At 41.0% G+C, this 14,247-nt stretch overlaps 2 protein-coding genes across 3 annotated transcripts; one reads left to right on the top strand and one right to left on the bottom strand.

Moving 5' to 3' along the window:
- Positions 1–46: 46 nt before the first annotated feature.
- Positions 47–10,691, bottom strand: LOC109487407 (ubiquitin carboxyl-terminal hydrolase 16-like). 2 transcript variants are annotated; one of them, XM_019791395.1, is made up of 20 exons: positions 10,577–10,691; positions 9,467–9,616; positions 8,777–8,982; positions 7,968–8,071; positions 7,504–7,613; positions 6,920–7,041; positions 6,544–6,591; positions 6,234–6,338; positions 5,765–5,901; positions 5,301–5,388; positions 5,016–5,106; positions 4,801–4,889; positions 4,486–4,542; positions 4,116–4,313; positions 3,606–3,738; positions 2,223–3,260; positions 1,697–1,803; positions 1,352–1,438; positions 495–981; positions 47–142 (listed from the first exon to the last, which is right to left on the bottom strand). In XM_019791395.1, exons 2-19 carry the CDS (start codon positions 9,597–9,599, stop codon positions 574–576), a joined length of 3,261 nt encoding a protein of 1,086 aa, XP_019646954.1. In that variant the 5' UTR covers positions 9,600–9,616; positions 10,577–10,691; the 3' UTR covers positions 47–142; positions 495–573. The 2 variants fall into 2 exon arrangements, with proteins under 2 accessions (XP_019646954.1, XP_019646955.1); XM_019791396.1 differs by having other exon boundaries at positions 47–145; positions 498–981.
- A 192-nt stretch (positions 10,692–10,883) lies between these two features.
- LOC109487351 (F-box only protein 21-like) lies at positions 10,884–13,936 on the top strand. Its single transcript, XM_019791329.1, has 6 exons — positions 10,884–11,492; positions 11,981–12,165; positions 12,537–12,655; positions 12,968–13,012; positions 13,340–13,450; positions 13,804–13,936. The coding sequence occupies exons 1-6, from the start codon at positions 11,368–11,370 to the stop codon at positions 13,897–13,899; spliced, it is 681 nt and encodes a 226-aa protein (XP_019646888.1). The 5' UTR covers positions 10,884–11,367; the 3' UTR covers positions 13,900–13,936.
- The last annotated feature ends 311 nt before the right edge of the window (positions 13,937–14,247 follow it).

Genomic DNA, 14,247 nt, shown 5'->3' with positions numbered 1-14,247 from the left:
CCCACCTAAATATTCTGAAGATTGGTTCTGTTTCAGTATTTTTCCCGTTACTAGTTTTGTAGAGCAAATGCTTTACATGTATGTTTCAACTAAGCTTGTGAGCTACGTCAAATATCATTCAGTCTCTTTTGGAAATACAATGTAAGGCCACACCAATTTAATTTGTTGGTTCTCGGATTCGCCTCTTCATTTTTTCCTGATTTGCAAAAAAAAAAAAAAAAAAAAATTCAGAATCAACTGAACAGTTGAAAACAGTCCTTTTCTTCCTAGTCGCTAGTTATTCCATCTTTCAATGCAGTGGTATCATTAGAAGTTCAAAATTCATTGTTTAAATTTTGAACCAGTGTTTTGTGTTGACTTCATACCTCCTATCGTAGCATTTGGGGCTATAATAGGATGCCTAGATCTGTTTTTATTTTTATTTTTTTTTCGCCCTGTCGCTTCATATTTTTCCTGAAAAAATCCGAGAACCAACAAATTAAATTGGTGTGGCCTAATCTCGTGAAAAGTATGGAAAGAGAATGTAACTTTAAAAGTATTGTTTCACAGAGAATTAAGGTAACTTTGCAGTCTTCATGACAAGATCCTCTCGTAGAACAGCAGAAAAGCTTGTGCATTCAGGACTTTAGACTCCGACACCTCGCTAACATGAGTGTCGCTGATGTGGTACCATTTCCCCTCCGGGACTGGAGGCAAGGGGGCAGAGTCTCCTCCCTTCCAGTCAACCTCATCATCCGATTCCTCCAATGAGATGTCTCCATTCACCAGGTTACCATGGTGACCAGCTGCCCCCACCTTGTTCCTGGGCGTCCCCTTCCCATAGTTCCAAGAGTTGGGCTTGTTGAGGACCTGTGTTCGCAGCTTGTCCGAAGCCTGTCTGACTTTGACGTAGGCGGTGTAGTGGCCGGCACGCAGACTGCCGCTGTGCTCGACGATGCCGTATAGCGTGTAGAGGATCCTGTTGTAGTTGTCTGCTATAGGCTAAAAGTAGAAGGTACAGTTACTTATTTTGTTGGTGTTATAAAAAAATAGACTGTTACAGATTTTGTGTTATGAAACAGCAACTATGTGGCACATTAAAACCCAGGATTTACACTTTCCTGATAGAGGCACTGTCGCATATTTTGCACTATTTTTATGTGGTCTAATTTCCAAGCAAACTACATTTATAAAAGAATCAAATACACAAAAAGGTCTAAGACAGCCATTGTCCTAACAAGACAGCTGAATGGTGTATGACACATGCACGGTTGTCTCAAGAATGCCCTCAGTTTGTAATTAAATATAGTTCTTACGACAGTTGTGCTCCATGTATGTGTGACCAGGACCTAAACTACACTTCCAGACTAACCTTGCATGTGCTGGTACAGAAAGGAGCCAGGTCCAACATCAGGGGGAAGTTCACATGTCTGTTCACCTTCCTAAGGCTAAAACCAGCCTAGGGAGTAAGAAAATTATGTTGGGATAAGTAACACACAGGTGCAATGATCAAAATCCTTTGAATTCATTTCATTTCACACATTCCACAGACTTCTACTCCTGTAAGACTTTCTCAAGGAAAATCACAGATAATATAGTCTTTTCATTTTCAATACCTACAATGTACATTATTTCAAACATTATTCTTCCAACAACACCCTATACACTTCCTTTTCTACACATCTTTCCTCTCCATGTTGTTATTTTGTTTTCTGACCTGCTGGAATCTCTTGAGATGCAGAGTGAGGACATCAGGTGGCCAGGACACCAGCATCTGTTTACTGGCGTTGCAGTACACCGTGTCATCTTTGTCTTTCTCCCTCTCTGAACAAAAGGTACAGAAAATGTTGCAATTATAAACAGCTTAGGGCTCCAATTTGCAGATAGAGTGAATGAGTGAAGGTTTCATAGAGAGAGAACAAAAGAGTAATAAATCCAATGGTTTGATAAGCAAAAATACTAAAACAAAACAAAGGGTTCAAAACTAAATCCAAGACCTTCAGCATACTGTTTGGAAAATGATCTCCATTAAATGTAACCAGGTTAATAATAGCTAACAGATTTATTTCTTACAAATGAAGTACAAGAAGTGCAGCAAAAGGTTGTGAAACTTAAAACATTTCACTGATTTGACAGACTGTCTGATACAGTAGTCATAGTTTGATTTCAAATATGTAGATCAGACATTTCTCAACTTTGTCATGCCAATGACAAACTTCTGTCCTACATATGCATGTACCTACCAGTTTTGCCCGACTCTTTCCTCTTCCTCCTGGTACAGAACTCGCAGCCAAACTTGTTGCTGCCCGTCAGCAGCTCCGGTGCTGTGAACTGGTGCAGACAGAACTGGATGGAACACTCCTGGGAACTACCCAAGTACCTGGGAGCCAGGGTGGACGGTGGTTTGGTGTTCCCTACAATCTCATCACCCACTCGTGACTCAGAATTACTTCTCCCTCTACCACCTACAGCCCCTTCTTCAGAGATCTCCTCAAAGGAGTATTGAACCTTTGACTTGAGACATTCGTTTCTCTCGTCTTTGACTGTCTTGGTGACTTTTTTGGGGCTGCCTTGGGTAAGGGTTATGGATGGAAAACTGCCGTTTTTCCCCTCTTGGGAGACGATTGTTGTGGTGGTTTTTTCTTCAGCTTCTTCGACTTCCTTGTTGTCCTGGACGTCTTCTCCTTGAGGAATGATCTTGGGGTTTTCGTCTTCGGGCACGTCTTGGGTTTTAATGTCCTGAGTATCGTTACCACTCCCCTTATCAATGTCGTCCTGAGTTCTATCGGGGCTTTGTGTAGGGGAGGTGGCATCTGATTCGGTGCCTGACATTCGCAGGTGGTCAATGCGAGAGCAGAGCTCACTTTCAGTAGAGTTGACATCTTCAGTAACACTCTTAGCTTTACAACTAGCTTCACTAGATGTCTGTTCACTTTGTGTTTTTGAGCTCGTCTTTTCTTTAGAGCTACCTTCTAAAGAAGTTGGTCTGTCTGGACCTTGGGGTTTACTCTTGTCAGATTTTACAGCATAGTTGTGTTCTGCTTCTATTCCCATTGCTTCCAGTTTCTTCGTAACCTCTTTCACATCCTTTTCCTCTATGGCGTCGCCACTTTCCTCTGTAGGTGGAGGGTTGACGGCTGGAGCACTTTCCTGCGAGGGGCTATGTTTGGGGGTTGTGGGTTTGCTGCTTGGTTTCGTGATGGCTTCTGAATCTGAGCATTCATCTGCATCTTCCATGGATGAGGAGGGGTTCTCTCCTTTCTCCTGAGAAGTGTCACTTTCTGCAATTTAAATAAGTATAAAATTAGTTGAGTGTAAGTTACATGTATGACAGAATTTTTCCTACTTCTGAGATGGCAATAATGCTTTGGGTGATGCTGGTTTGTACATGCATGTATCTTGTTTTCAGCAGTGAGGATTGAAATTAAGTGGGCAGAGATTGAGTTTGCTGATTGACAGGGTTGGGACCTGGTATGCCTTGGGTGTTGTATGGGGTTGCCAGGAATGTGTACAGTACATGGGTACTTCAAAGACTGTACAATACAAATGCAAATACTAGATAGACATTCCCACAGTATCATTGGCTGAACTGCTAATTGTGATGGAGAGTCAGGACCAGTCCTTACCCTCTGCTGCTACCTTCTGCTGTTGTGCCTCAGTCTTAGCCTCAGTTTCCTCCTGCCCATCATCACCAGCTGGATCAGCTGTAGGGGATGTTACTTCTGAGGCTGGGGGTGTCTTCCCTTTCTTCTGGGCCTTCTAGGTAGTATGACATGAGCAACAACAAGGATTTACACAGAAACTTGTGAGACTTATGTCATTTCACCTTAGTGACGGAAAAATTGTTTTGGGTGGTGCGGGTTTAGTGGAAGTAATTGAAGGTTTGGTTTCAGAAGTGAGTGGCTGGAGATGGTGTAATAGGAGAGTAATTATAAGTTTCGTCATAAAATCACACAAGTAACTATATGCATTATAGTGAAATTAATTACACAATTAATTAACTACATTCCTGAAGTTTGAAATCTCTTGTTTACAATGTGTAAATGGGCCATGAAAATGAAATGGTTTAGCTGTATTATTGTTTTCATATTTTTTAAGAAGATGGAACAAGCTTGAATCATGAGCCTAAAGTGTACCTTTGCTTCCCTCCTGGCTTGTTTCTTGGCCTTCTTTAGCTGGTGTTTACTGGGAGACTGGTCGTCCCTCTGTGCTAACTCATTCATGGCCATGTGGGCTGCCTCCCCCGTCTCACTGTCCAGGTTGGTACGGCCCTTCGCTCCCTTCCCTTTCTGCTTATTGGCAGAAGGATTGCTACTAGATCTGGAGGGTGGCGACTACAGATGGGAGAAGTTTTTTTAGAAAATTTATTGGTTTGATGTATCGTGAAAAACTGTCAATTCCACATGCAAGATGTCTGCTATAAAAATGAAGACTAGAATTTTGGTGAAACGTTGGTATGATATATACAAGAATGTTGGTGAAACTTGGTATGAGATCATCACTTACCCTTTCCTCCACAATAGGTAGAGAGATGTCCAGAAATGGCTCATGGACTTGAGATATCTGAAAAGAAAGTACGGATCAACAATGAAAACTTAATACATGTGAACTTATGTTTGTACATTCATCTTTAAGCATAAATTTGGGACACCTAGTATCAGTGCACAGTGAACCAGTCATAATTACACATACCCTGATGAAGATGACAGAGGTCATCAAAATGATGGGTCTTGTTAAACCATTGCTTATGATGAAGAATTTGCTATTCAATCTCTCACCAACCTGATGAAATTATTCATGGAGGAAGACAACTGTACTTACATTTTTACACTCCTCACACTGCACAGTATTGACCATCTGCCCACCGAACACAAAGTCTACAAAGGTTTCCCTCACAAGCCGACCATACTCTGCAGGAAGAAAAGATACAATGAGAAACTTACCAACCTCTATCAGGTTAGCAGTTTGTATGCATAAGTAATACTAATAATGTTTTTAACATACAGCCTTTCATCATCATGGTATTTTTCACTGACCTTTGACTCTTCCTTTGACATCATCATCAACAGTTTTAGGGTTGGTCGATTCAGACAACCCAAACTTCCTCAGGATGCCAGACTTCACTCTCTGGAAGAAAAAAAAGCAAATACAATGTACATGTATGATGAACACTGTCTTAAGTTTGTAACATTTGGTGCAGAAACAATGCTCAAAATCCTTCTTTCTGCATACTTGCACTGCTACATGTAACATTCAAAATTACCTGACAAATTTTACCCTCTAAGTATGTCTATGTGTGCAATTTTTCTACAGTTGTTTACCTTGAGTTCCTCTAGCCTGAGTCCATCCAGTAGATACCTGAGCAGTTCATGGCTGTCCTGCTGCTGGAACCCTTTAAACCGGGGAGACCTGAAAAATAAAAACAAAAACTCTGCAGTCAACTGTCTAATAACATAGGTAGCTTTCAATGTACACATATCTTATAGTGCTTCTAACTCAATGCAAAACATACAAATGATATACATGACCACACTCTATTGTCAAAATAGTTTCCTTTAAAAATGTTCAAATGTAAGTTTCAAAACAGTCAGCATGTGAGAGCCTTTGATACTTGTGCAGAAGCAAACCCCAATATATCAAGACTGTACAAAGTGTTTACTAAAGAAAGAGTACCATGAGTTCAAATCAATTCAGCAGTGAACTAAATGTACATGTATACTAGAACTATAATGACCAGTCTGGCTTTTAGCATTCAAAACATAAGACTACAGTAATGTAAACTTACTTCTGGCAAACCTGTCCAAAGAGGTGTTTAGGGTTGAGGGAGGCCTTCCCAGTGGGAGCAGTCATCTCACGGAGGAAGGACAGGAGAGCACTCTGTAGAGCACTGGGCGGGACAGACAACATCACTTCTAGAGGTTCCTAGAAAAAAAAAGGTAAAAATACATGTAGAGGACCTGGGAAAGAAGTCATCAATTTTTTATTCTCCTTGCTGCTTTGAAATTTTTTTTTATACTTCAATTATCTACAAGATACCAGGCTACCTCAAGTTAGGAGTGTGCAATGTATTTTTTCTATGGGGTTTTCTTCAATTGTAGGTACTTGTAGATCCTGTCCTAAGAAAGATGTGAGATGACTTTGTAATTTCCTTCTGTAGCTTTCTTTCAAAATGCAGATTACAGTATACAGATGCCTTGGGGAAACCATCATGACTCATTCAGATTTGATGTCTAGTAAACTTGAATGTGTCTCACCAGCTGTAGTGGGAGGTCGTTAGCTGTTGGAGGGTAGAGAGTCATGGAGCCTCCCTTAGTGGACCACATCAGGGCAGCCTCCAACACATGGGTCTGACTCAGGTTCTGTGAAAACAGTACAGATTAAAAAATCCCATCTACTGTGTTCCCCTTGCAGCTTCCTTCCAAACTACAGGTTACAAGCACAGACTCAGAGGAAGAATGTACAAAACGTATGATGCCTTGGAATGGTGCTTGTTTTAGTTACAGCTACACATTTTACGACCGTGCAACAGAAGGATGGTACTGATGGAAGATGCACATATCTTACCTGCATGACTGCATTGAAGAAACAGGTGTTTCCAAGGTTGTTTAGGCCCTGAAGGAAGAGAAAGAGAGAGAAAAGAACACTTATTAGCTAAGAGTCTAAGACTGTATCCTTCAAGTAACGTTACATGATTTTGTATTAGAATGTCCTACACCTTTCACAACATGAGCTCAGTAAAACTCAAAACATCCACCTGATTCTATCTTAACCTTGAGCCTGCTAAGGTTGCCACTTGTCACCATGCATATTGGTTATGGAATTAGGCAACAGGAAGAACATTAAATCAACTGATCTCATCCCACTGCTGGTACTACATGTACCTGTACATTGAAACACTGCAGGTTTTTAAAAGGTGATGTCAAGAATTAATACACGTTACCTTGACTCTAGCTAGTGGAGACTTAGCAGAGTTGAGGTTCTGTTTATCTGTCCCTTTCCCTGCCGCGGCGCCGGCATCGACTGTCTCCTCTCTGGGACTGGTTTGCTGAGGACTCTTCTTACCTGGAGAAGTATAACATAGGGAGATTAGAATCACAACATTCATAGCTAGGGCTTGAACTACTTCTATCTGCATACTTGAACTGGTGCATTTGTCTGGCACAGGTAATTTTCAATTTTGTACCATTCAGAATTTAGGAAGTCTATCATACTAAAAACTGTTCAGAAACCATTGCCATTATTTCTTTTATACAATACTTGGTGACAGTCAATGCAGCAAATAAAAACCCACATACGCCAACACAAACCCAGTACATGGACCAGTGCAGGTTTGTTGCAGATAGACATCAGAAATACATATGTACCTGCATAGCTCCAATTTTACCTACACTAACCTGCATATGCAGGTGGGTTTTTGAGCCCAATATCTAGATATCAACTCCATAGCTTACTTGCTTAAGACTAAGAAAGTTATTCATGAACTTAACAGGTAGGTAGACATAGTCATTATCTCATGTAACCTACCTGTGGAATCATTAGGTCTGTGGACGCCATAATGTCTGCGAACAAAGTCTACGCACAAGGCGAGCTTCTTCCCACGGTCAAAGGCAACATCGTTGTCACACTCATAACACCTGGAAACAAAGACACATACATTGTACATAGGGAACTTGAACATTGTGTGTTCAATGTTCATCCTATCAGATTATCAGTAACAGATTGAAAATATAACGCTAAGTGGCTCAAGTGTTTTTATTCATCAAATTCTGCTTTCATGGAACATGGTGCTTGTAACATCGGTGAAAGTTAGACATCCAGGTAATAAGATACACCAACAAAACAGTTACTCAAGCAACCAAAATCATTTCTAGTTGCTTGAGTAACTGTTTTTTGGCGTATGGTACTTGTAAGTTCCTTCTTTCTCCATCAAACTCAACAAATTGGACGTTTGTTGTGAAACAAACCAAAACGTAAAACTGTCCCCTTACCACACCATCCATGTAGTAGTGTTGACCACGACAGAATGGCAGCCTGAGCGAGGGGTCTCGTAGTGCTTCAGAGCGTGCTGACTCCTGCTGTTCCTGCCACAACCCTGCAGGAAAGGGCAAGGTTTACTACAATTGTTTCTAGCTGCTTTTTATCAAGCCTAAGAAAAACATGTTAAGTCTCTTGACTGACCCTATAGCTAGCCTTTTTTTGGTTGACTGCTGACAAGACTATCTGATTTGCTATTTGACATCTGAATTTCAAACCCCCTAGAACCTTTTTTTTTTACCGGTACATGTATTTTCAAATGCAAATTTTCACTGAGTAAATAGGGTGAAATATTTGTCTCTACCCCACTGGACAAACCGGTGCAATAGCTCAATTGGTAGAGTGCTCGCTTTGTAACCGGGAGGTTGTGAGTTCAAACCCCGGCCGGGTCATACCAAAGACTTTAAAAATGGTACACACTTCTTTCTCTGCTTAGCACTCAGCACATATGAGAAAAAGTGTGGGGAGGTCAAACACAGCACTACCAGCGGACCAGCCCCCTGCTGTAGTGCCCTGCACAACTGTGTGTCGCCCAAGGGCTACAGAAATGGATATGGACACCACCCTACGCTCTGCATAAGAAGCATGGGAGACCTTTCCTTTCCTTTTTCCACTGGACAAAGATGGGTTCTGGGGACTGCCCTGGTCTCAGCCTTACAGTTTTAGATTGTTACAATGCTAGACATGTATTTGTTGGAACAGTTCATAATCAGCAAAGAGAATGGCTACCTACTGCCCCTAATGTTTTTAACTTATATCTGACCTGATGTCCACACTGTAGGCAGAGCCAGAGTGTTGCCTCTAACTCCTCGTCCAGACAGGTGTCTGCCGCGGGCTCAGTCCTGCCTCGTGCGCCCGAAGCTCCCTCTTTGGAACATCCCACGCACTCCAGGTGGGGGGAACCCTTCTGTAGGGCTTTCTTCACCTGGGCCTGGTTCACTCCTTTGTTGATGTGGGGGCATTGCACACCTGGTGGAACATCAAGGAGCATAAAAATCAAGGTTAGTCATTATGTGTACGTCTAAAACAAGAAATATGAGATTTTAGGCTTCTGCAAAGTGTTTCAAGTTTTACACATTCCTGGCAATTTCATACCGCATTGTACGACCCAGGGCATATACTGGGTCACAACCCTTCCAATCGATTGAAATGCAATAATTGGTCTCTGACCACTTACTTTTCAATCCTCCCTACTCAAGCCAAAATGCATATAAACCCGTATGTTATGTGAATGTGATTCCTCAGCCTTCGGAAGTGGCTTGAAAGAGTAGAAATTGGTCAAATAGACAGATAACATGCCAGAGGAGTTGGTCTGCTAAAGCACAACAGATTGTCACACCCGAACTGTACTCCTTTAGCAGACCAACTCCCCTGGCATGTTATCTGTTTCTTTGGCCAATTTCTACTCTTCCAAGCCATTTCTGAAGCCTGGTAGAGGCTAGTGCTTCCTCACCAGACTGCCCGGCTGCCTCCACCCCTTCGTCCGACGAGTCTTCGTACACCTCGCTCTCCCTGCGCTGCCGGCGCCGGCCTTTGTTGGGCATCTCGTGTGAAGCGGGCTTGACCGAGTTGTCCACCACGCGCATCGAGGTAACTCGTGAAACTGGGGAGGGAAACAACAATTCATGTTTGTTTATTTGTTTGTCTGTTTCACCAGGCCTTTGTTTGGCATCCCGAGTGAAGCGGGCTTTACCCCCGAGTTGTCCAGTTGGTCTGATACTTCTGGACATTTCGAGTGACATCTCTTCTTCAGCATCACTAAACCGAACTGACAGAACATTTGTATACGATGATGAGGAACTGGAAAAACTGGTTGAACATACATTTGTAATTACAACGTAGGACAGTACTGTAAATGGTTAACTGGGACATAATTTTGTGGTAGGAGGGAAAAGAAACATTCAGTGTTTCACATTTGTGGTTGAAACAACAAAGAAGTACTATACTAGCTAGTACAGCACACATATTTTTGGTGTGATGAGTTTTTGGTGAGAACTCACCAAGAAAATTACGAAAATAAAAAGCTGCAAATATTTCACAATCTACAGTAGCACTTCATATGTAATTGCTTAAATGTAATTTGCTCATATCTTTCTGACAGAGAATCAGAAACGTCGGATCTTTGTTGTACATCTTATTCCAGTTTGGAGTTTATTTTCATCAATGGTACTTTAAAGTAAAACTCGAACCTTTGTACGTGTTTTGACAGAAACAAATGGAGTTTGGTTATATATTACGTCACTGTGTCTGCGTCATGTGCGGCCCACGCGTTGGACCGAAACCTGCCAGGCCATTTTTCTTCCCTTCAAACGCACACACGTGTCACACTACCGAAGAGGAATTCTGTCCATCTGCCAAGCAGTTGTACTAAAGGCGGTGGCACATATTAAATATGTAAATTTGATCCATATATCACCACAAAAAATCGAATATGGAACACAAAGTCTGGAAAGTTACAAGTCAAACCTCTTCGTTAGATGGGCGAAAAACGTGGCTATTTTTCAGTTTTATCGTTCCAAAATTAGTCTGAGTATTCTTAAAAATGTTATCAAACGTGTGGTACCTTTACTGCGACATATAAAATCCCCCGTGCCGTCTGAACCGCCGTCAAATCCCGCAAAATCCGGAAAACTTTCACCTGGTTCCTGGATCTAAGACATGTGCGTCACGCAGGTCAGGGGACGTTTTGCGGCATTTACGACAATTTGCATTCTTAGACGTTTTGAACCAAAAAAGTGACTATTATTGATCATATCAACTAAATCTTATTATGAAAAATCATGATGTATACATTTTATGCAATGAAAATATTGGAATTTAGCAGAAAATAATAAACAACATTTACTGTCGTAAACGCAGACCGATTTGCGTCTTAAGCTCCGCCTTAAGAGGGTCAAAGGTCAGCAAGTCGTGGCAAGTGGTGATTGCTGGACGGACCGGCGTTTTGACTTTCGAGATGTTCTGTCGACAAAAGGACCTTTCCAGACATCCTGGAAGTGCAAGACAAGTCAGGACAGGTTTAGAAGGAGTTGGGCGTGTAAAAGAAGGTGTATTTGTGGTCATCTCGGGGACAGCTAGCTTTTAGCACTTGCTGAAGTCTTTGTCGTCTGCTAGAAGAGTACAGCTGAGATTTGTGTTGGTGGACAACATCTCAGGTGGTGCCGGTACGAGTCAAGTTTCGCGCCAAGACAATTTTACAAGGCTTGTGTACAACGTAGAGATACAGCCAAGCTTCCAATCCCAAATTTTGTACCAAACAGCCTTTGCAAATTTGATACCAATTCAACATTGTAGGTTTAGTATTTTTCTTCCAAATTCTTTTTTAAGGGGGATTTTTTTTCACAACAAATAATCATGCCACAAGTGGGTATCAACGCTCTTCAGTTCTTCCTGATCCTGATGGCTGTTCCTGCTCAGTACTTTGTGTCTGAGATGTGGGGTTCCACTACTGAGCATCAGAGAGCACAGGCAATGAGGGGGTAAGTGTTGATTACATCACCCTATATTTAGATGTTAATATGAACTGTGAGTTGTGAAATATCTGTAGGTGTTACTGTAACGTTGCTACTATAAATGCATTTACATTTTCAGTGGTTTTATTTCAAGGCATGAGGGAAAAGGATGTTTTTGCGGTGTCTAAAATTCATGATTGAAAGAATTCTGTATTACAATACTGATCGAGGGATACAAAACACATATTTGTAGTTTCGTGATTGTGTGTTGACAGGAAACAGCGAAAATGTGAAAATCAAATCAGTTTTTGCATTCACAGTAGTGTATTCTGCCAACTGTGTTTGTTCATGTAAAGATCCCAACAAGTATCTTAATTCCCCTCCTACTGCAAAGTTGTAACTGAAAGTTCTTGTGAACTGAAAATAATTTACAGTATTGTAACAAGTGCTTCTAACCTTAACAAACTGTCCTACATTTTAAGATTTCATTATCACACATATTGCTTCTATTTCAGCTTGCTGGTCTCCTTTAAAGACTTAAAACAGAACTACTTCAGCCTTCGCTCCTGGAGGGACTGGGTCAGGAAGACCATTTCCTCCATCACGTCGTCTGTTGAAGACAACAATAATGCCTTCTCTAGAGGGGAGTCACCGGCATATGAAGTACTTCAGAGAAGGTCCCCAGAGGGATATTTTGCAGGTACATGTTTATTCATATTCATACTCCTTAAAATAATTGGTCTGCTGGTGGTGCATTGGTTTGGAAACATGACTGTAGCATGACTACATGCTGGAACTGCTACAAGCTAGAACTGTTACTGGGAAACATGTTGTATTTTGGGATTTCAGTTGAAATATTTGTCCCTGTAGAAAATAAAGTACAGGTCCTGATTATTGTTGTACCACACCGAAATCTAAATAGAAAAAAGAGAAGAAAAATAACACAAGAGAATACCTACTGACCCTATTATTTCAGGACTTAAACCAAAAACACATTTTTTTCCTAGACCTGTGTTGTCAACTTTTTTTGGGGTTTTTTAACACCATTTCTATACCACAAATATTTTGCAGGTTCAACTGTTCCGAGAAGCCCTCGCCCAGTCCGTGTGAAGTACAGGGTAGGACAGACCATCAAACACAAGAGATACGGGTACAGGGGAGTCATCATTGGCTGGGACACTATCGCAAAGGTAACCAGATGAGGTTGTGTGTGTGTGTGTGTGTGTGTGTGTGTGTGTGTGTGTGTGCATGTGTGTGTGTGTGTGTAAGGCACGATATTGTCCTTGGTGCTGAACATCTTTCACACATGTGCATCAGGATTTATCACATTTAAGTTAGGCACAGGACAGTACTGTCAGGCCATTCCACACACCTTGTACCTGGTACCTGTTTTCGTCTAAATATGGATCTGGCCAAGTCAGTTACTACACATTGTACTATTATTCAGATCAATGATTATGTGGTGTTCTATCCTGTAATGCTGTGCTGTTTTTTTCCCACAGGCTCCTCCAAATTGGCTGCTGGCAAATCATCCTGCAGATAAACTAGTAAGTTGTACTTAAGATTTATAAGTTACCATACCATTAACTATTATTTTAATAATAGACTCCTCAGTCATAGCAATGATGGTAATATTAGTCACTACAAAGTATTGATTGAATTGAAGTGATACTTAAGACTGCAAGTTGTTCAAACTGACAAATACCCCTTCACATCTAAATTCTATACAGCACGTGTATTGCTTTTAAAGCACAAGGTAAAACATTGGAAGAATAAATTTGAAGCGTAGCATCTTTGTTAATGTTGCAGTTAAGACCATTCCATTGGATGGCAGTCTCATATGTGTTTTTTTGTTATCATATTTCCTCTGTCAGCATTGGAAAACTCTCCCCAACTACTCAGTGCTTGTAGATGAGAGAGACAGGCCTGATGGACAGAGGACATACGTGGTGGAGGAAAACATCCAGGTCACGTACAACATGAAGGTAAAGTAGGAAACACTTTGCTATTCAATCTCTTATTTCTTGTACAAAGTTCTTTATTCAGAACCACTTGTTAGCAAGAGCCTCATGCTTGTTAAACAAGTGGTTTTGTATAAAGAACTTTGTTATTCAATCATTCACCAACCTGTTGAAATTAGTCAAAGAGGAAGTCAGATTTTAGACTTTGGAGAGTATTTTGAGTTTTTTCAATCTTCAAGTTCACCTCATTTCCTGGACCTGACCTTTTGACCTCCTGTCATTCTGTCAGTCTTTCCCCCACCCATGTGCTGTCAACATATTATCAAGTTCACCCAATTTTCTGTGTCTAACATTTGTTCTTTTTGTTGCTCATACAGATCAGGCATCCTGATATTGAGGAGTATTTTGACAAGTTTGACGGGGCTCAGTACCTGATGAGGCCATGGTTAAGTAGAATCTACCCAGAAGACTGAAACAGCCATTTCATCTGACTCTCTCCACACATGGCCATATTGTATAATAAGATCACACATGTAACGTTATATCAGCATCAAAATATAGCAACAGTTTATAAACTGCTTGACATACTTTGATATAGATTGTACATTTTTGTGTGGAAAGTTGGATATGTTTTTGAAGCTTCTATAAAAATGACCTGTAGACAATCGTCACAATTGGTTGAATGTCCTGTAACATTACATGTATAACGTTACCAGTAACAACATGAAAATAGCAATTCAAACATATAATGTTACATATAACATTACATAGTATACTAGTGTGGAAGTACATGTACATGTATGTTCACCTGTACAAGTGCA

The sequence above is a fragment of the Branchiostoma belcheri genome, unplaced genomic scaffold (genome assembly GCF_001625305.1).
Source record: "Branchiostoma belcheri isolate BF01 breed outbred unplaced genomic scaffold, Haploidv18h27 scaffold88, whole genome shotgun sequence".
Lineage (NCBI taxonomy): Eukaryota > Metazoa > Chordata > Leptocardii > Amphioxiformes > Branchiostomatidae > Branchiostoma > Branchiostoma belcheri.
This window is presented reverse-complemented; position numbering and strand designations above follow the sequence as displayed.